Genomic DNA, 22,579 nt, shown 5'->3' with positions numbered 1-22,579 from the left:
TCAAGTCCAACTTAGAGATAAGTTCAACTTTGTGAAACACCCCCCAGGTGGGTAAAACAATTTCAGGTTGCTTCTTTGCCTAAATATGTTCCTAACTTGTCTAAAAATTCTTGCGCGCACGTTTGTAAATGTTTATGTCGTCATCACCAACTATATACTGAAGCAAAAAAGAAAGAAAATATGAGTGACTGAAGAAACAGACGAATATAGCCGTGTTCTCCGCAAGTAAATTTAGTTCATCTTTGGTGTGTGCATAATTTTGATCTCGTCGTTTCCGCTAAATATTGGTTTCTATATTATGATGAGGTGATCAATCCATTTCACTTTTTGAGGGCCCCATTAACTTTAAATAGTTGACAAGTTTCTTTTATAGAATCATATGAAATAAAGGGCAATCAGGTTATTGTATATATTGTGATGAATTCCTGTGCCATTGGAGGAGATGAATTGCCACATTCCTCTCCCTCCCCCTCCTCCTCTTCCCCCCTCTCTTCTCTTAATCTCTCTTTCTTTCTCTCTCTCTCTCTCTCACACACTTTCTGTCCGTCTGTCTCTCTCCCTCTTTGTATTTTTTCGCTCTTTGTATGTGTTTCTCTTTCAACCATATAACGTTGGTATTATATCACTCCTCTTTACGCCATTTCTTTTCTCTCTCTCTCTCTCTCTCTCTCTCTCTCTCTCTCTCTCTCTCTCTCTCGTGTTCTCTCTGTATAATCATACTATCTTTCCATCGTATCTTCCGAATTTTCTACAAATTTTACGTAGATTTGTAAAACATTTTTATACGAAAATAAAGTTTTAATGACACGATGTTGAAATAAATCAATACATTTCGGACGACTAAAATGGTTCTGTGCGTTTTTATTTACAATGCCTCTCTTTTTCGTTAACATTAAGAGGAGAGGAAAATGACAGAGGGGCATCATGTAAGTTTTTCAAAATCATATTTCATGCTTTCATAATTATTTAGGCATTTAACCCACATCTGATATGATATCAAATTTAACATCATGCTTTTCTGGTGTGATTGCGGAAGTGTTAATTTACCCATACAGTTACTACATGTATGATATTATCCCATATTAGTTCATAAAATGGGGGAAATAACATTCCTATTAGTAATGTCAATATGCCAATTATACTTGTGTACTACCGTGTGGTTTTGTGTGTTAAACAATCGACGAAATCTAAACTACAAAATGTCATCATAACTATACAGCATTAATTGAAGGACGACGCTCATGTAAATATAATTATGTACATTTATGCAATCATGCATTTACTCTCATAGTATGATGTGTCATCGAAACTTTAAAAAGAATCGAATTATTGTTTTGTTTCGTTTCCTTTTGATGAATAAAATATTGCATTGTTCAAGGACTTTATGAAAGTAAAATTTAGGAAACGTTTTTTAGTATATTACTTTCTGCATGGACGTGTGGTGTAGATAATGGCTTAAGAGCATGACATAAATCAAATTAGGTGAATGAATGAATGCTTGAAGGAAATTATAATTGGCCAATATGCCAGATTCCCCCTCCCCCATTTTCCGATTAATTTGGGCTCCTATACAACCAAATGAATCTAAAATCATTTTAATTGATCACACCATCTGTTTATCTATGTTTAATTAACATTTATATCGATCGTGAGAATAATAAAAACAGCAACCATTTTTATCTACGAGGAATCTTATTTTTTCAATAAAAATAAGAGGAATTGCATGTTTTCCTCATATTTATAATTATGTCCTCATACATTTCATATCTTACCTAAATAGATACGTTCTGCTTATTCTGTATTGGTTTTCAGTTCTTTTTTGCAAACGTTGAATTTCCTTCCTCATTAATTTTGCAGTTTAATTAAAATTTAAGTCGATCGTGAGAATAATGAAAACAGCAACCATTTTTATCTACGAGGAATCGTATGTTTTCAATAACAATAGGAGGTATTGCATGTTTTCCTCATATTTATAAGATTATATGTCCTCATACATTTCATTTCTTACCTAAATAGATACGTTCTGCTGGTTTTCAGTTCTTTTTTGCAAACGTTGAATTTCCTTCCTCATTAATTTTGCAGTTTAATTAAAATCTAAGTCGATCGTGAGAATAATAAAAACAGCAACCATTTTTATCTACGAGGAATCGTATTTTTTCAATTACAATAAGAGGTATTGCATGTTTTCCTCATATTTATAAGGTAATGTGTCCTCATACTTTCATGTTTACCTAAATAGATACGTTTTGCTTATTCTGTATTGGTTTTCAGTTCTTTTTTGCAATCGTTGAATTTCCTTCCTCATTAATTTTGCAGTTTAATTAAAATCTAAGTCGATCGTGAGAATAATAAAAACAGCAACCATTTTTATCTACGAGGAATCGTATTTTTTCAATAACAAAAAGAGGAATTGCATGTTTTCCTCATATTTATAAGGTTATATGTCCTCATACATTTCACTTCTTACCTAAATAGATACGTTCTGCTTATTCTGTATTTGTTGAATTTCCTTCCTCGTTAATTTTGCAGATGGTTCGACATTTGCAATATCTGGTTTGTTTAATCTTCTCAAACTCCTTCCTCAGATAAATAGTGTAAGTGGTACAATGATTAGATTGGTATGAGTATGATTATTAAAAAGAAATATAAATTTTCAGGAAACGTTATCAAGTACCGACGATTGTGATTGAATCGCTGCCAAGCGAATATCAGGTCAAAACTGAACAGAAAACTATTTATAGAAATTAAATTAAGGAAGTGTACGCACGTACAAACCTAACTTTAGGGATTGACCTTCATTCTCAAATATTTTGTTCAAATGAAGCTCTTGGGATGAAGGGGATGATTTAAAGTAGTTCTCATATAGAGAGGAGATAATTATACAATTGTTCGGCATTGGCAATATGTGGTTTGTTGAATCTCTCCAAACTCCTTCCTCAAATAAATCGTGTAAGTGGTACATTGATTAGATTGGTATGGTTATTAAAAAAGTCAATGTAAATGTTCCGGAAACATTATCAAACATTAAAAATAGTTAAGAAAAGGCGGATAGGTTGCATCGTTGCCAGCGAATCAGGTCAAAACGGAACAGAAAACTGTTTATAGAATTTTAATTAGGGAAAGATACGCACACATAGGCCTGACTTTAGTGACCGACCTTCATTCTCCAATATTCCGTTCAATGAAGTTCTTGAGATGAAGCGGATGATTAAAAGTAGTTTGCCATATAAAGAGGAGATATACAATAATGTTCTGCATATGCAATATGTGGTTTGTTAAATCTTTCCAAACTTCTTCCTCACATGGTATAATGATTAGATTGGTATAGTTATTAAAATAAAATGTTAATGCTTAGGAAACGTTATCAAATATTAACAAATAGTTATGAAAAGGCGGATAGGTTGAATCGTTGCCAAGCGAATCAGGTCAAAACGGAACAGAAAACTGTTTATAGAAATTGAATTAGGGAAAGATACGCACGTACAGACCTAACTTTAGTGACTGACCTTCATTCTCCAATATTTTGTTTAATGAAGTTCTAGAGATGAAGCGGATAATTTTTGTAGTTGCCATATAAAAGGAAAGATAAAAATTGACGGCACCCACGTATCTGGTATATATTTGTTAAAAGAGTGGTAAAGTGACATGACTTCAAATACAACTTGAAAAGATAGTAAATGCTGTTTACTAAATATCGGTACACATTCATGGCATTATATGGTTCAGACATTCACATAATCATACATCATAACATATTACAGCATCATGTCATATTTTTACAGAGGACTTTAATAGAGTCTGTAAACAAAATGAAGAGAAAGTTACATGGCTATCACGCAAGTATATATTTATTTGTGGTATACATGTATTACGCGAAGGCAAGAAAACCTTGTTAACAGAGTTGATCGACCTTATGTGCACCATTAAATCAAATTTTCGATTTTACGAGAACAAATTATGGTCACCCTGGTCACAGGGCACCATTTGAATAATGAGTGTGACATAAGTACGCATGATTACGATTTCAAAGCATTAAAGTGAATAGATATAACATTGTTGAAAGTTGATGAAAAAAACGTAATTTTTGTATGAAATGCTAGTTATTATATTCCTTTTACTGTACAAACCCTCAAGCATGCAAAGAATCCTGAAAGAATTCTCAAACCACAAAGATATTTATGGTTTTCTTTGAAGGCGCCACTGTGCAACACCTCTAACAGTAAATTCTCCCAACCATTTTTGAATTTCCCAACCGTTTTTCAATGAAAATTAGACATAAGACATGCTTTAACAAAATCTTTCAACATGGTCGGAATGATATATTGAACCAATTCATTGCTTTGTGACGATTGACATTCACCTAAAATGTAATTAAATTGTAATAATATAGGCTAGTTGGGAGAAATAAGGATTCGATCAGATAAGTTTTTTCCAATCTTTATCATTAACAATGGTCTGTTTTCACTCAAACTTTCAGATTATCTTTAATTGTACATCATTACCTTAGCACCATTTTCTCTCATCTGAATAATGTTACCAAGTCCCTTTAAGATTTAGACTGAAGCCCACAACACCTACGACCCTTGTCCAGCAGTCCAAGCATTGTTGCTTTGCAATCCTTCCTAAAGCGCGTGTTGACAAAACCGTATACGAACGGGTTGACGATGTGATTGATGGTGATCAAGCGACGAACAAAGGCGAAAATCTCGTAGCCGATTTTGTGGTTTGTTTTGAACAGATTCATGGCTTCCTTGGGGATTATGATGGTGATGAACTGTGGAAGAAATGAGACGAAGTACACCACAGTGACGATGAGCAACATCTTCGTCGTGCTGTCCATCGATCCTGAGTTGGATTTCGATCTTGATTTTGTGGTCTTCCTACAGCAGTTGAAGGAGGTTGGCACTTTCTCAGAAGAATCGACGCCATCGTTATCCTGTGCATGCTGCTCCCTTGTAGATGAGCTAGGTTTGTCGGTATCGGCTCCACTTTTTGGCTGGGTAACAACGTTCACACTCTCGTCATTCTTGTTTCCCACTACGGCGAGGACTACCCCTTGATGATGGAGACCACTCATTGTCTCCTCACTCTCCTCTTGGTTGGACCGTCCGTCAAAAGATGTATGAACGGTGCCCCGGTCCGAAGACGCAGTTGTAGCTGTGTCCTCTGTCGCTTTAGACACGACGCCACTTGTCTTTCCTGGTCCTCCCTTCATACGGGCTCGAAGACGCATCTGTCTTCTGATGACCAGATAGATGTTAGCATAACAGACAACGACCACGAGAAGACCCCCTAAGAATGTGATTGGGAAGCTTACCCGCAGAACCCACTTGATAGCAGGATCGGACGTGTCCGGGTAACAGATCGTACGATTACCCGGCAGCTCAAGGGTTCGGAATGCAATAGCTATTGGAATCGTCATGATATATCCAATGGGAACGCACAGTGCTGAGATTACTGCAGCGTATTTCGGCGGGATGCGTTTCGACATCGGCTTGCAGACGGCAAGGTATCGTTCGATAGCCACGGCGATAGTGAGAAACCGCGAAACGTATATCAATCCGTGGTTGGTGTAGTAACGAAACTTGCAGAAGGAATTGCTGGGATAGTCGTAGTAGACGATGTAGTTGTAGATGACGACTGGGCTCATGAGACAGACGCCGAGATCGGCCAAGGCAAGGGCGATGATGAAGACACCGCTGCTCGTTCGCTGCTGTCGCTTGCAGTATGTTAAGATGATGAGGAGATTGCCGGGAACGCCAACCGCGAACAAGATTACTTGATAACAAATCGAAATACTTTCTGTAGTTGTAAGTGCCATGATGTCCCAAATATGCACAGCATAAGGTTTCAATTAAAATTGATGTTATGAAAACAAAATGAAAAAGCATCAAGTCCACAATGATGTCAAACAATTACATTGCACTCTTAATAGAAAGTTCTGATTTCAAAATGTATCTCATCGGATTGTCTATGAACGAAAATCAGAATGGAAATGAGCCTAGCGGTGAATGTCTGCGTTGATATATTGCCTCATAGATCAGATAGGTTGTGGGAAAGGTGATGCCAAAATCAACCTCACAGTCACGTGACTAAACAGTGCGCTTGAGTCAGTGATTCGTGTCATATTTCCGTATCCTATTTTCATAAACATCTTTTTTTTAAATAATCGTCTTTCCTTTTTCAGCATACCGTTATCATCCCTACACTTTCTATATTTTGCTTTTATACTAGTGGCCAATGATCGTAAAGGTGCAAAAGGCGGGGGGGGGGGGGGGTAACTGCCCCCATCATGATAAAAACAATTGTGAACTATTATCCTAATTTATTTATGATAGCAAGAACGCTATAGAGAGGAGGATGCAGTTCCCCCAATGATAACAACAGAGGGCATAGTTGTAAACTGCACTAATTTATGATGGAAGCATGAATTAAATGAAGGATGCGTCAAACTGAATGAGCTTCTGTGAATTAAATCAGAATGGAAATGTATGAATAAATAGTAAATTGAAAATAATTACGATTGTTTTAGTATCTAATACATGTATATGCAAATGTTTTTGTGTCTAATAAAGTTATGGTTTTCCTGTTCTATATCATCTATATCATCAAGGTAACAGCATTGACATGAACGGCAGAACCAGCGTGGTGGTGGAAAAAAGCCTCTATGATGCAATACTACGCCCCACCCCTTCCTTATAATTATGAACAATGCCCTTTCCTCATCAAGACTGTGTGCCCTGCATTTAATTTATTTTAAATGGTTTACTTCATTAAAAAACATTCGCGGCCCGAGAGCCGAATTGCAGTTTCTTTTACAAGGTATACATCAGTGACAAAGTAAAATTACACGTAAAACATTATGCATGGTAGCATTATGGTAGTAAAATTGGAATTCTTTTGTACATAATAGTTGTGCTTCAAAGACCTTGGCAAATTGCTTGGTACGTATACAGAAATTCGAATTGTATTACCATATTTGCAATAAAATTATATATTAATCTTATACAATATAATTATGAATAGCAATACATTTTTGATATTCAAAAGAATTAAATGTTTTGGTTGGAAAATGCATAGCCAGATGGGTAAGGTATGGTTATGGTGTTTTCTTCAATAACAGAAACAGAGACAACAACAGAAACCAAATCCAGGAATTATAAAGTCAAATAAATGCTCCAATGATTTAAACAGATTATACAAATTATACATTGTAGGTAAAATGCAGAACATTTTGTATTTGGGCCAATTTAGTAAAAGGTACATGTAGAATATTGCATAAAAATAAGATAAGTTTCGCATAAAAACATGGGTAAAAGGTTGCCATTGTAATATTCGATATAATGTGTATCATCTTGGGAATCGTTAAAAAGGCAAACAGGATTTTGTACAATTAAATCTGATTTAGTTTTAAAAAAAGTAAAATTCTATAACATTATTCAAAAATGCATTCACATGTCATCCTTTTATTTAGGAAGTTATATCAGAGAAATAGAGAGAGAGATAGAGAAAGAGAGAAAGAAGGAGAGTGAGAAAAGGGAGAGAGAGAGAGAGTGTGAGGGTGGGAGAGAGATAGGGAGAGAAAGAGAGATAGAATGAGAGAGAGGAGAGAGAGAGAGAGAGAGAGAGAGAGAGAGAGAGAGAGAGAGGAGAGAGAGAGAGAGGGAGAAAGATAGGGAGGGGAGACACAGAGTGAGAGTAACAAGACAGGGAGCTAGAGAACAAAGAAGCCATGAAGAGGGTCTCCCCGCTCCGCAGCACAGCACTGACAGAGAGGAGAAAATAGGGATATTGAGAGAGTGAAAGTAGTAGAGAACAATGAATGTGTTCGTCGAAGGTGAAACTGGTAATTATTCAGTACTATGAGCGTTTAACAATCTGACTAGATATGGCAACGGACTGTTTCTATACCGTGTCGTTTTACATGACATTTCAGGGAGCTTGCTTTTATTTCTCAGATTTCGAGATTGGGAGTCCCCACGTGTTTGGGGCAGCCAATGACTAAACTTTGACCCAGGCTCGAGCAGCTTCTTTGCAAATTTGAGGCACAGACATTCTCTGCGGTCACTCAAAGAGGACACTTTACACAGTTGAAGACGCTCGCTTTTGAATTCTCTCTATTTGTTCATTTTGTTTGGCAGACAAGCCGGAGTTCCAAACGGGCGCACAATATTCCTACACTGGCCTTATGTGTGAACAGTAAATGAGTACTAGATCATCTAAGGACAATCGAAATTTGGTGAGAACTCTCAGCATATGGAGCCTCATGTTTGCCTTCTTAACAATTTCATTGACATGAGAAGTCCATTTTAGATCTTTTTGGATGAAAACCCCTAGTAATTTGACACAATCTACTCGACTAATGTCATGTCCATCAATTTTGATGACAGGCGGTGGGGGTGGTTCACGCATGAAAGTTATTGTCATCACAGAACACTTTTTGTGGTTCAGTTTCATGTTGTTGTCTACAGTCCATTCTTGTAGGTTGCTCACACTTGACTGGATATTCGGTGGCGATGGAGATTTCTTGCATTCTAGCATTGTTAGGTCATCCACATATTTCCAGTGAGACGACGGTGACCTCCGGCATGCCTCGTTGATGATAGCCAGGAAGATAATGGGACCAAGTCTAGTCCCTTGTGGAGCCCCTGCAGAAACTTCCAGCCAATCAGAGAGCGTCGTTCGATATTTCACGCTCTGTTGTCGTTTGGGGAGAAAGTTCGCTATCCATGCTACAGCACTCGGACGGACGTTCATCTGGAGCAGTTTGAGGACAGCTATATTGTGGTCTATCCTGTCGAACGCTTTACTGAAGTCCGTTGTCACCATTGTAGTAATGATTTTGGGCTTGTCAGCGTTGCTGTGAATCATTTGTAGGAGATCAATCAAGTAGTGAGAGGTAGATATAGCCCTCATGTTCCCGAATTATGCTGGGTCTATGGTGTTCTCCATGTCGCTGAAAGTCCACTTAGCAATGAACTTTTCAGCTATCTTGGCAAAATGATCAGTCAAAGATACTGGTCTGAGGTTATCGATAGATGCTTGAGATGTCTTGGGAATGGGAACAACATGCGCTCTCTTCCAACGCTCTGGTACAATGGACTGACTTAAAGATGCGTTTAGAATATCAGTAAGCGGACAGCAAAGTTCATAAGCGAATTTCTTGACAAGTCTGGCCGAAATGCCGTCCGGTCCAGGAGCTTTCCGTTGTTTAATGGCTTTCAACTCGCTATAAACTTCCCATGGTTGAACAAGGGGAAGTGGTTGGTCAGCCGGTAGATATGACGGCAAACTAGAAGGGTCCAATCTAGGAATGGCGTTTGCAATGTTCACGAAGAAGTTGTTGATCTTATTCGCCGCTGCGTCGAAGTCAGTAGGAGAAGTGCCTTCGATGCGAATAAGTGGAGATCTCGTCTGGCCAGTTGTCATGGTCTTTATATGCTTATACCATGACGCCGGGTTGGCATTTTTCAGTTTTGCCACACGGTTTTTGTAGTAGTCTTGTTTTGCATGTTCAATATCACGAATAATTCGATTCCTGAGGCGTCGCCACTCTCCCTTCGCTTCCACAGCAAATGCCCTTTGGCGCTGGTAGATTAACGACTTAATGGAAGCCAAATGCTGCCCCATCTAAATTTGCCAGAAAAGCAAATGGGAAGTTACCGGATAGATGTCCATACTTAATAAGTTATTTTCGATATTCAAGTTTCAAGATTCAAATTTCAAGTTTGAGGTTTGAAGTTCAAGTTTCAAATTTTATTTGTTCCACATTTCACAAAAGATTTAGACATACATAGAAAATATGAATTATATACATATACATGCAGTATGAGCAAGTCTCAACGATACTCACTATGACAAATATAGAATGCGAGGAACCTATTGAAAAGCAATGCTTCTATAATTATAGGTTTCTGGTAAAATAGACATTGTAGATGTAAACAAATCGTAGCATTAGAGAAATACGTAATTTAGAGGGGGAAACTTAAAACACAATGGAATGAGGAAATTTGTATACAAGTGCATTAGCACCAATACAGAGTCACCCGGTTAAAATGCGTAGTCACCCGCAGACGCGGATCCAGGATTTCTTAGGGGGGGGGGGGGGGCCCAAAATTTGAAATTATGCGAGCCAAATATTGGTACGTAATGGTGACCAGCATTGACGTAATGGGGGGGGGGGGTGCAGAGAGGGGTGATTTCCCCCTCCCTCCTCCGCAAAGCGCCGAAGCTTTGACGTTTCATTAAATTATTAGAGAAAGAAGACGATTCGTTGTACCGTTCTCGAAAACAATCCTCGTCTGAATACAGTTTTTTCTCCTCCCGCGCGAAGCGCGGAAGCTTTTACGTTTTATTAAATTATTAGAGAAAGAAGACGATTCGTTGTAGAGTTCTCGACTCTTAAGGCTTCGTCTGAATTCAGTTCCCCCCCCCTCGCGCGCGAAGCAGGCAAGGAGGCAAGGAGGCAAGCAGGCAAGGAGGCAAGGTCCTTTCGGACCTCACCCTTTTCCACACGTTGTTTGTGGGATTAACCGCAAGTGATCCATTTCCCCTCCTTTTCACTCTTTTTTCTTCTTCCTCTTTTCCGGTCCCTTTTAGCTCTCCCTTTTTCCATTTTAGCGGGGGCGGGGGAGGCAAGGGCCCCCACCCCACCCTGATCCACAACTTGTTGGCGGGAAAATTGCAACTGATATCCCCTTCTTTTCTTTTCTTCTTCCTCAATTTTCCTTCCCTTTATCTCCTCTTTTCTTTTTTCTTTCCATTTCTTTTCTTCTGTCTTATTTTTTTAAAGAGGGGGGGGGGAGGCAACAGCCTGGGAGGCGAGGTCTTTTCGCCCCCCTCCCGATCTCCGTCTTCCCCTTTTCTTTTCTTCTTCCTCTTCTCTCTCTCTCCCTTTCTCTACTCTTTCCCTTCTTTTCCTCTCTCTCTCTCTCTCTCTTTCTCTCTCTCTTTTTTTCCTCCTTTTTTTCCTTTTTTTTTTCCTTCTTTTTTTTTTTCCTCCTTTTTTTTCCCTTCCTTTTTTCCCCCCTTTTTTTTCCTTTTTTTTTCCCCTTCCCCCCTTTTTTCCTTTTTTTTTTCTCAGGTGGGGGGGGGGGGGCCCCAGGCCCCCGCCCCCCCCTGGATCCGCCATTGGTCACTCGAGCAATTTAGTTAAAAGCAAGGCACCGTTGAACGAATTATAATTACATGAAGATTCAAGCTGGATAACATTACTAGGAGAAAACCACAAAGGTAAAAGTTTCCCGAGTGAAATAATAATTTTTAATAAAACCGTGTATACATCAGGTCGTCCATGAAAATAGAATGCAAATAAGATTAGATAATACTCTGAAAAACTTACATAGCAACATGCAATTCGTTCATACGCATTCATTAGTTTAGAAACAAAGTAATTTTTGTTAAATACAAGTCATTAATAACCGGAACATGCATCATTAATTAACAATTAAGATTAGCTTTGAAGGAAAAAGGAAAAGGAGGGCATACAAATTATATTAGATATAAGACATTAAAAGATCAGTGGGTGTTCCTCTGATCCTCTCTACCCCGATTCCTCACACGACAAAACTTTGCTTTCGATAACCGATGCTGTCAAACTAGTGGAACATTGTAGGAATTTCAGTTCCTAGAATTTAGTTCACGTTGTATTGCCGGTGTGTGACGGCAAATTTTCAAATAACAAACAACTTCATAATAATATTCCCATCAAAATTGTGAGAAATTTGAGTGTATTATGGACGGTGACCGCGAAGTTTGTCACGTGACTGATGCAGCTTAGCCAATCAGTGAACGCTATTCACGTATTAATAAAGGTCACAACCCCCTCCCCCCCCCCCCCCCCCGCCTTGTACGCCCAGGGTCATAATATGTTAGTAGCATGTTATGGGCAAGCAACATGCGTATTATCCGAACCCAAAATATTACCAGTGTGAATTTTAAAAAGTCAAATTTGAGATTTTTGGTTAAAGTAGTCGATTCGGACTACTCATAGATCATCAATATCACAGAAAGAAAGTTTGACAATTAACGCTTCACCGACTTGTATATGGAAAAACATGGTCACGGCACGCAATATTTTGTAGCACTTTAATCACATGATTCGATTATGTTGCATTATTGTGTACTGTCATTGATGAAATTCTCAAAGGCCTGAGCTATTTGCAAGAGTTGGAGTTCGTTGAATTTCTTAGAAGTCAACAAAATCCCGACCGGTAATCCGCCGAGACTCCCGGCATTGATGGTGATCGAAGGATGCCCCGTCAAGTTCGCGGATTTGGTATTCGTTCTGATGCCTTTTAGAGCAAATGTGATCGTTTCTGTATGAATAAAACATGTATGAATAAAACATGTATGAATAGACGTAATGGAAACAAAACAAAAATTGACGTGGGAATGAAAATCTAATCTTCTATTTTGGAAACATGAGGGAATACAGTAAGAAATAAAAAGTACGACTATACAATTGCGGTTACCACAGTATATTGTGGTCTACAATCTAAACATATTATTGTGTTAATAAACGCCAGCGTGATGGTAATTCTATTTTAATTATCACAGTGAGCCTTTTACAAGCCGTCATTATAACCAATATGCAATGTATATTACAATTTGACTACCATGAAGATGGTTGGAATATGAAAGGAAAAACGAGAACGATTATTTGAAATACACAGTAAACAAAACTAATCCAGCAAATAATTTTTAGTTGTTTGAATGTCGTTGTTGTGTTTTTAATTAAATCTCACCTTTGATTGAGGCACCACGTTCCAACATGGGCGGGGCTGTGAAGGGAACCGTTGGCATGACAACCACGTCACAATCTACCAAGACATCATCAAATTCCTTTTCGAGTTGCCTCTTCAGATTCTGAGCCTTGCCGTACAAATGACAATAATTCTTCTTCAAGAAAGTGCCTTCTATTAGATGGGCCTGTTTGTGGGAAAGGAAAATTTTATAACGAATTGAAATGGATGCGATTACAGTTTACATCGAAAAAGACTAAACTAAGTTCAAACGTCGATTATGCGTGAGCGAGGGAAGGGGAGGGCGGAAAAGAGAAAGAGAGAGAGAAGGAGGGAGAGTTGGATAGATATGAAAGAAAGGGAGGGAGTTGAGAGAAAGAGAAAGAGAGAGAGAAGAGAGAGACAGACAGACGAGGAGAGAGAAGGAGAGGGATCAAGAAAGGGAGTTTGTTGTTCATAATTATTTCTTACTTTATTTATGGGATGAAGGTTCTTAGTATTGTGTTTAAGCCGAGCTCCAACATCCCTCATCATACTAGTAGCATAGTATCCTGTGTGATGCAATCCAACACCTGAAAGAGAGAAATAAATATGACGAAGATCATAATCAGCTGATCATCAGGTAATGTACTTTGACAGTACAGAGGATACAAAATACAATAATACCTTAAAAGTTCTCTACACATTTTGCAGGACAAAATGCGGAATGGTTTCAGTACTGGTACATTGAAACGCTTTACAGATATATATTATTATCCCAATCCTCGGATTCACGCTTGCACACAATGTATGCACATTCTCCACTCCCGGTTGAGCATTCCATTTCTTCATTCCTTTACTCCACAGTAACCATGATAAGTTTTTAAACTTGACTCACCTGCCGTGTTATATGTCATGTCGACTCCACCAATGTCTCCAATAACAGTACCAATGGCTATACCTGTCAGAGAAATATACTAAAATTCAGGTTTTTTGACTAAATAAAATTCTCAAGAATTAACATAGTCGGCAAACTTAGCTAACATAATTATATTTTTGTCCGACGAAGTTGATTTATCCAAAGGACAGATTGCAGTGTTTGACATTGCATCGGGATAATATACAGTGCGTTCCAGAAAAAACGAAACCGAGAATTTTCGATGTTTTATCATAGCTTAATCACATTTATAATTGACAAATGACACATATTTGGAAAGCTTATATCCTCTTCTTTCATTTGATGCAACTCATATAATACATATCTCACGCATGAATGATTTAAATGAATTCGAAGAGAGGAAACCAAAAAGTCATTTGGCGGACGGTATCTGACTTTCAAAGAGAAAATCACATTAATTTTCTAGAAAGTTGAGTTTCTGCCCTTTCATATGACACCTCAATCAGGAAAAATAAGCAAGGAATGACAAAGTTCTGTTTGTTTAAAGTAGTGCTTGCATTTCCATAATTTTATCAAACGAATTCGTTTTCACTGGGTGCCTGCCGTAGCAACAAACATAGTTGACAAAAGACTTAACTCCATTTCGTTGACAATCAGCCGTAGACTAAAGACTTCATGCATGGCTCATTGTCAACGAAACGGAGTTAAGTCTGTTGTCAATTCTGCATTGAAAACGAATTCGTTTGATCAAATTATGGAAATGCAAGCACTATTTTAAACAAACAGAACTTTGTCATTCCTTGCTCATTTTTCCTGATTGAGGTGTCATATGAAAGGGCAGAACCTCAACTTTCTAGAAATGTGATTTTCTCTTTGAAAGTCAGATACCGTCCGCCAAATGACTTTTTTGTTTCCTCTCTTCAAATTCATTTTAATCACTCATGCGTGAAATATGCATCATATAAGTTGCATCAAATGAAAGAAGAGGATCCAAGCTTTCCAAATAATATGTGTCATTTAGTAATTATAAATTCATTTAAGAGATTGTTTAAACAAAGTTGTAATTTGTGAATGGCTCAGTCGAACATACACTACGTGCATGTTCTGTAATATTAACATGACTTATTCACATAACTGCGACTTAATTAACATTTTCCTATTGACATTACTGTTTACTAGGTTAATGATATATGTTTATTTTGCAAACGAGTATTATTTTTGTGATCGTTCTGTATAAATGTTATAAACGATGTAAATATGTTCATTCAGGGCCCCATGAAAGACCACTACTTGTTGGTGAATGGGCTACCCTGTCAAAAGATTAGAAATAAATAAATAATAAAAATAAAATAAAAATAAAACATCCATAATTCTCCGTTTCGTTTTTTCCGGGACGCACTGTAAGTAACTACAACACACCCAGATGCCTTCATAATTGAAGATGCATTATGGAAGGGTAAGTGTACTATACTCTTACATTTTGACAAGAAAGATGAGCTCCCACTTTACTAATATCACTGTTATAAGAGCAAAAGACAAAGTTTTTAGTCAAATAGAATGTACAGTTTCAAGAAGCCTACATTGTGATTTTCAGTGAGTCTTCTGTTACCGTACTTTAAAAAAAAAATTGCTCTTTTTTTTCAAACTGAAAATTGTTTGGAATAAATACCCGGTACTCAACGTGCTCAAAGCCATCTTTGAAAAATCTCACATGATTTTAAGGTAAGGGAAACACTAATTTATGCGTAGCGTACGTAGGCCAAGTCAATAATAGGGCACTCTGGCAGGGCGGATAGGGGTAGAGACACGATCTTACTAGCTCAAAGGTCATCTCTTTGGGGGAGGGTGGAAGGAGATTCTATCATTTCAATTTCACGTTCATTATTTTCTCTTCTTCCCCTATATTTCTATTTCTCTCTAATGATTTTGTTTGCCCCCTGAATCTACGCTACTGATCGGAAGAGAAAGGGGGGGGGGTCTCACTTGATTTGTGTAAAGGAATAGATACTTCTTCAACATGAGCCCCACTTGATGAAGCAAACGTGTCGATTGTTTCTCGAACCAAACGATCAACTTCTGGATCAGATCCTGGACTACCGAAACCTTCCTTCAAAACGGCGATTCGAATTGATTTCGGATCAAGCTCCTCCAACTGAATTGCAAGAAAAACAAGCATAATTATGATTGTCAAGAGAACACTAAATTGATTGCAAGTCCTTACATGAATTACTAACCCCCTCCTTCCCTCTCCCTTTCTTAATCTTCAAATCAATTCATTTGAAGCATAGAACTTCGAATACACCTATGCACTGAAATAGATGGCACCATATTGTCACAGTCACAGAAATTTTGGTGATATTTCATTATTATTGTATCGAAAAAGAAAAAAGAAGGAAATTAATTTGAAGTTAAGTTGGAAGGTATTTTTATATAAAAATATGTTTGAATTGTGGGTAAAGCTATACGAAATCCCTAAAGGAGAAAGTCTGAAATCTTATATGGTTATTTGACCGTGGGTAGAAGAACGTTTATTTATTTGAGAGAGGTTTTTAACGAGATGATTCTAGTTTCTTGGTTATGGCCTTTAAAATCAAAAATAAAATTATACCACGGAGAGATTAAATAGTCCCATCAAATGATATGTAATTTACGTTGATGAAAGTAACATTCAGAGTTATGAAAATATCTCGAGAGATATCACATAGTTCTAGCGTTTTGACAAAAATGCATGCCGCTACAGACAGTCAAGAAATATTTAGCTGCATTGAGCAAATAGTTTACCTGTTGTGAATAAGAGGGCGTTTTCAAATCATTTGGTTGCCTGGCATCGTTCCCGTTATCATACCCGGCGATTACCTATATTGAGAAACAAAGCTGCAGTGAATAATCAAATCTCTTTTTTCCTTCACTTTCATATTTTTACTGCTCTTTACTGCTTATGACGATAGCGATATATAGAATAACAACATATACATAATATACATACATAAACATAAATATAACCAAAAAACTAAGCTCACCTAAAAAGGACGACACTACATAATAAAATCGTGTTTCTCATCTATTATAAAAATTTAAAAAACTCGGGCAAAAAAATAAATGGAAAATCTTGTCCCCTCGTTTATTTTTGTTATCCAATATCTCTCCTCACTCTTGTTCAGTCTCTATAGCGCAACATAATGACACATCAACAACCAAGAAAAAGCTGTTTTACTCGATTCTACAATCTCTGGGGTCCCCCCCCCCCCAACAAAAAATAAAAAAAAATAAATAAAAAAATATAATAATAATAAATTAAAAAAATTAAAAATTAAAAAAAAAGGCCACTTTAAACGTTTTCTCCACCTTTATTCCCAAAGGATGATGGTTGTTTTCCTCAGCCTGAAAGTCCTATATAATTTTTTTGTTACGCCAGGTCCTCCATGCATGACCCACCCTCCCATACATTACCCATCCCCCTCTCCATTGTAAATGCCTGACAGAGTAATGATCTAACCTAAGTTCATTGTATGATAATGCCTTTATGTTTTATTTATTTTTTTTTGGTAACTTTAAGCTCTAAACATGATATACCTCTAGCAGCAGTGCACAGTCTTTAACAGTCCTTGCCATTGGTCCCAAGTGATCAACGACAAACTCCCCGGATAGCGCCCCTGTATACGGTATCAAACCAAAGGTCGCTTTCAACCAACCAATCCACACCAACTAGCTGGTATCCGAACCGATCCGCCTTGATCACCCCCGATTGCCATGTCCACTTCATTTGTTGCCACCTTCAAAGAGAGAGAGAGAGACAGAGAGAGAGAGAGAGAGAGAGACAGAGAGAAAACAATTAAATTGGTCCGAAAACTTATGGGAACTAACCCCATAGGACTATGATGTCCATACATCTTGCTTGTTGATATCATGGATTACGTTTGATTGCGGTGTGAAGCGTTGATAGAGGCGTAGCTGCGGGAAGAGTGAGAGAGAGAGAGAGAGAGGATATATATATATAGAGAAGAGAGAGAGAGAGGAGAGAGAGGGTGGGCGGGGAGTGGATAAGAACAGGAGACGATAGGACCCTTACTCCTTCCTTAACCTGTGGCCCAGTTTTTTTGCACTTAATTTAAAAAGTAAGAACGGTGCCCAATGAACTTAAAAACACACAGATTGGAAGAGAGGTGATGGCGACGTTCTAATGCCAAGCGAATGGTTTGTACTTTAATAGTGTTACCATAGAGGGCAATATTAACCTACCGTATATAATGAACAACAACAAATCATGCCTGACTATTTTGTCCGGAATCGAACCCCCTCCCCCCCCCCCCCCCTCCATTTACGAAATCCTCGATCCGCCCCTGATTATTACACACTCACCAACACTGCACATCCCGAGCTTGACCCGCCAGCGCAGTGACGTGGGTTAAGGGGATTCGTGATTGGTCCTGTTCCACTTGTATAGCTGTTCGCTGAATTACACAATTCTTCGCAAGTCGCTTTCCCAAGAATGATTCCCCTGTTAGAGCAAAGCAAACAATCATGAAAATATAGATATCCTATGCTATAGGAATGTAATAAAGAAATGACTTATCGGAACTGACAGGTGATTCATCGACTAAAATTGCATCTTATATTGTAAAAACGCCAGTGCAAGTTTCCGATCTACCTTAGATCGATTAGTACCATCAGCAAAAGACATCTATACACAGAGTTCGACCAATTTGGTTTCCCTTGGATACAGCATGGCGCATATTCTTCTGTTTTGTGGGTGCTGGCCCAACACGGCAGTTTTCTTTATTATACACCCAACTCAAACCGAGATGACACAACTCTCCCAATCATCATTGGCACTTCCTGCAGCTTACCTTCGTCTAACACCCACGTGACCACGGTTGCATCAAAATCGGGAACGTATCCTTCAAGACCACTGAATCCGATCATCATCGGGATTCCCGCTACAGCAATAGAGTCCTTGATTGCAATACGCTTTCCTGATAAGTTTCCATTGTCTGCTCCTACGATTCTGCATTTGTAGTACCTACAAAACAAAACAATCGAATATTCTCTGGTATCAGAAAAGGAGACGTCTTCTCTCTTTAGGAGTCAGATTAGGGATCATGAATTCCTTTGGCGTTGAATCCACTCAGACCCATAGTGGAATCCACTCCAAATTAAAGTGGAATTCACTCTAAAGTAGCAGTTGTATAACTCGTTTATTGTAATTTTAGCATGGATTTCACTCCTAACGAAGGGATTATAAACATTGAATGTGAAGTGGTATGAAATATAAGTTTTAATTTATAATCACATTTTATGGTTATTTTACTATAAGAAGAGTATCTACATCATTATGAACGAACAGTGCGCCATTTTAATTGACGAGTAAACAAATTCAATGACCTCTAGAGGTCAGTGGTTTGTGCGTAATTAAGATTGCACCCTGATTGCACCCATACAAATTATGATGTGAGCGCACAGCAATTACGCACAAACCACTGACCTCTAGAGGTCATTGGATTTGTTTACTCGTCAATTAAAATGGCGCACACCAACCGTAAACTGGTGTATTGGGCCGGATAAATGTAGAACAAAGGTGAGTTGGGGAGGTGTGTGTGTGGGGGGGGGGTAAAATTTTAAATGGTTGACTTAGCTGGGGCCACAAACTTCACTGTCACCAGGATGGAAAGTACATTTTTTTTAAATCCAGTTCACTTTAAAGGCAAAATAATGACCCCATTTCACTGTGGTATAGACCTCAATTCATTTTTTACCTCTTTTTTGTTTGTTCGTTTATTAACTTAAATATTTTTTAAATCAGACAAATTGCACTGATCATTTAGCCCACTTAAATGATATTTTCATGTTTTTAGTGTCCAAATAATGAATCATTCTCACCTCGACTTCAATGATCTTCATATTGTGCCCCATCCCCATGAAATTTTAATTTTGTCTCGTTCTTTTCATTCTTGCATTCGTCGCCCACTGATTTTTTTTTTTCATTTACCACCCCCCCCCCTGTTACACCCACAAATGTAATAACGCCCACAAATGTAATAACGCCCACAAATGTAATAACTCTTTACCCACATATGTAATAACACCCACAAATGTAATAACACTTTACCCACAAAAGTAATAATTTCACCCACAAATGGAATAACCACTTTACCCACAAATGTAATAATTTTGAATCACCACAAATGTAATAATGACTTTACCCACAAATGTAATAAATTTGAAGTGATATTTTGTCGAATTTGTTCAAAACTAAAACCCTGTAATAAAGCATGGGTATAGCGCGCAGTCTTTACTCCAGACCCGGTTATTTCAAAAATTTAAAAAATCTTCAAAACTAAGACCCCATTATATCCTTTTCCTGTGGAATAACATGAGAATCGAGCGTAGTCTTACCTCCAGACCCGGTTATTCAAAAGTAAAAAAACAAAAACAAAAACAAACAAAACAAAACAAAACCTTTTAAACTAAGACCCCTCCATCTTCCAACATCACTGAGATGTACTTGACAAACAGAAATTCACTTAAAAGAAAAATGTTTCATTGTTCGTAATTGAATAACTTGAAAGTTGCAGTTCATACAACCGCCATTTTCGTGCTCAAATCGTAGGGAATTCTGGAATGAAATGCATGACCTAATACATAAAACATTTTGTCGATGGCCAATCAACAAACAGTATTGGTGTATTTTTTTTAACGTCATTGCTCATGAATATTCATTGACCTCCAAAACCGTCGTTCAAATCGGACAAACCCCCATAATGCATCCAATGCAAAACCTATGGAATGTCAAAGGTCACGATTTTAGTTGGCCCTCTACGGAGGACATACTGTGTATGATCCATAGAGATATCTCTATGGTATGATCGAATCTCTTTGAATTTATAAACAAAACAAAACGAATGCATATGAGAAATACATAATATATATTTTGTTAACCGCGTAGCTCTCTTCCAACCATGAAATACAGGATTAAAAAAAAGCCTCATGTCAGGTTTACCGGCTACACTGTTTTGTTACCGTTGACGATGAATATGTGATAAGATACACGTAATTTTTACTAGTATAGCAATGCAGGATTTTTGAACTGTCCACGTGGCATCATCTCTATTCTCAAAAGTAAATTCATGGTTGAAACCCCAAAATGCAAATCCTTTCAAGAAATCGACTCAAAGGCAAATTCAAGACCATTTTGTGGTACATATTTTCGGATTATGTACATGTAATATTAAGTCATTGTATTGTTCGCTAATTTTCGCCGATAGTTCGCTAATTGAAATTGCCTTGATTTCATTTCTTGAAAGTCTTTGCGATGGGGTTGGTAGAAAGAAGCCTTGATATATTTACCATGCATTGTGAGGGTTCTCTTCCCTTGTAGGTCGGTAACCCGGAGTTCGTGGATACTTCACCGGTAGACCGGGTTCGACCAGGTCATCGAGTTGGTTCACCATCTCCAAGGAGTCGTTGATGACTGACTGATATTCTTTGAGTACGGTACTCCCTTCCAATCCGAGATTGAGCTCGGCGGAGATGTCCTCTAGTTCCTTCACCGTCGGTCCCGTCACCATCGGGGAAACATATATAAGATCTTCTAAGATTTAAACGACGAGAAAACGCAGTGGTTTTAAATATGATTACAAAATTATTAAGAGGAGGCGCGATAACTCAGTCGGTAGAGCAGTGGTCTCGTAATCCGGTGACCCGGGTTCGAAACCAAGGCGATGCGCTAGTGCCCTCTGGTAAGGCATTAATCCTCATTACCAGGTCCCTCGGAGAGGACCTAAAGCCGTCGGCCGTCTGGTTGCTTACTTACAAGCATTTACGCTTTCTTAGCAGTCAGGTAAAATAACCACCACCACCAAGTACAAATTAATATGGACTTAAATAACGCCCAATGCGTGTTGCCTACTGCTCTCTACAAAAATCGAGTGATCATGTCACTCCTCTGGAGAGTGAAAAGTAATGAAAATAGAGTAAACATTCACTCTTTTCTTCTTAGAAAGCACTCCAAAATCATCGATACTCACTTAGTGATCACGGACGTCACTCCCAAGAAAGTGAAAATTCACTCTTTTTTTTAGAGAGAGTGGGGCTTCATATTTTGCTGTCGTGTGACGTACTGCATTAGCTAGAGCGAAGAATTTAAATATTGCTTAGATTTACTTGACATGTTTGGTTAGGGGAAATAATAAGCAATCGAAAAGATGCCTATAGTGTACATCGGACATAATACATCCACGATGTTTCTAAGCGCTAAACAGAAAGGTCATGACATTAGGTCTACTCCTGTCATCGGAATCGGTCTTGCGCGCTCACAAAACATGTAAATTGATATCATCATAGTACTATTAGTCATAATGTAATAAGCGCTGTCTTGCACAAGCACATACACAAATTAAGAACAAAAATAAATCGTTTTCATAAAGACATACACTTACATAATATACAAAATTACACTTAACGTATTTTATGGTATTTTATGGTAAAAAAGTTCAACCGATCTTGGAAAAAAAAATTGGGGCACGTTCCCCCCTCCCACCCCCAGTGCGCCCTGTGACTACGTGCCTGATAATTCGAAGTCACCAAAGTGGGGTACACTTTTTTCCAAATTAAATTTGAAGGTAGAAATTTGCAATCTTTTTCAGTGGGTCTCTGGCCCACCACATTATAAGTAGTCACAAATCTAAAAGCAATCATCAAAAGTTAATGTTCAAATACAAGTCGCTGATTCAAATATTTCCTCTCCTTTATCTGTGCGAAATTTGGGTGTCAACTTCGATAGCATGATGACAATGGATATTCAAGTGAAAAGAATTCGTCAAAGTGTGTATTCCCAGATAAGAAATGTCTGGATCAGGAGGTTCTTTCAGATAAGGCAGCTGCTGTAAACGTTCACACAGGCGCGTACACAGGGTGGGGGGGGGGGGGGGGGGGGGGTGGGGGGGGGGGGGGGGGGGGGGGG

At 38.1% G+C, this 22,579-nt stretch overlaps 4 protein-coding genes across 4 annotated transcripts; all 4 read right to left on the bottom strand.

Annotated features, from left to right (window-relative positions):
* Positions 1-4,546: 4,546 nt before the first annotated feature.
* On the bottom strand, positions 4,547-5,821 carry LOC115919480 (gastrin/cholecystokinin type B receptor-like). The gene has a single exon (XM_030973419.1). The coding sequence runs from the start codon at positions 5,819-5,821 to the stop codon at positions 4,547-4,549; it is 1,275 nt and encodes a 424-aa protein (XP_030829279.1).
* A 1,893-nt stretch (positions 5,822-7,714) lies between these two features.
* On the bottom strand, positions 7,715-8,916 carry LOC115919479. The gene is made up of 2 exons (XM_030973418.1): positions 8,494-8,916; positions 7,715-7,765 (listed from the first exon to the last, which is right to left on the bottom strand). The coding sequence occupies exons 1-2, from the start codon at positions 8,914-8,916 to the stop codon at positions 7,715-7,717; spliced, it is 474 nt and encodes a 157-aa protein (XP_030829278.1).
* A 3,154-nt stretch (positions 8,917-12,070) lies between these two features.
* On the bottom strand, positions 12,071-18,091 carry LOC578947 (amidase). The gene is made up of 8 exons (XM_011677427.2): positions 17,980-18,091; positions 17,194-17,393; positions 16,402-16,476; positions 15,604-15,772; positions 13,621-13,683; positions 13,215-13,315; positions 12,747-12,930; positions 12,071-12,317 (listed from the first exon to the last, which is right to left on the bottom strand). Exons 2-8 carry the CDS (start codon positions 17,230-17,232, stop codon positions 12,115-12,117), a joined length of 834 nt encoding a protein of 277 aa, XP_011675729.2. The 5' UTR covers positions 17,233-17,393; positions 17,980-18,091; the 3' UTR covers positions 12,071-12,114.
* LOC115919478 (amidase-like) lies at positions 17,968-21,282 on the bottom strand. Its single transcript, XM_030973405.1, has 3 exons — positions 20,965-21,282; positions 18,419-18,640; positions 17,968-18,118 (listed from the first exon to the last, which is right to left on the bottom strand). Exons 1-3 carry the CDS (start codon positions 21,183-21,185, stop codon positions 17,968-17,970), a joined length of 594 nt encoding a protein of 197 aa, XP_030829265.1. The 5' UTR covers positions 21,186-21,282.
* Between the last annotated feature and the right edge of the window lie 1,297 nt (positions 21,283-22,579).

Source organism: Strongylocentrotus purpuratus, unplaced genomic scaffold (assembly GCF_000002235.5).
Source record: "Strongylocentrotus purpuratus isolate Spur 01 unplaced genomic scaffold, Spur_5.0 spur5_scaffold_6, whole genome shotgun sequence".
Classification (NCBI taxonomy): Eukaryota; Metazoa; Echinodermata; class Echinoidea; order Camarodonta; family Strongylocentrotidae; genus Strongylocentrotus; species Strongylocentrotus purpuratus.
The sequence above is the reverse complement of the archived record's forward strand: the minus strand, read 5'-3'. Positions and strand labels throughout refer to the sequence as shown.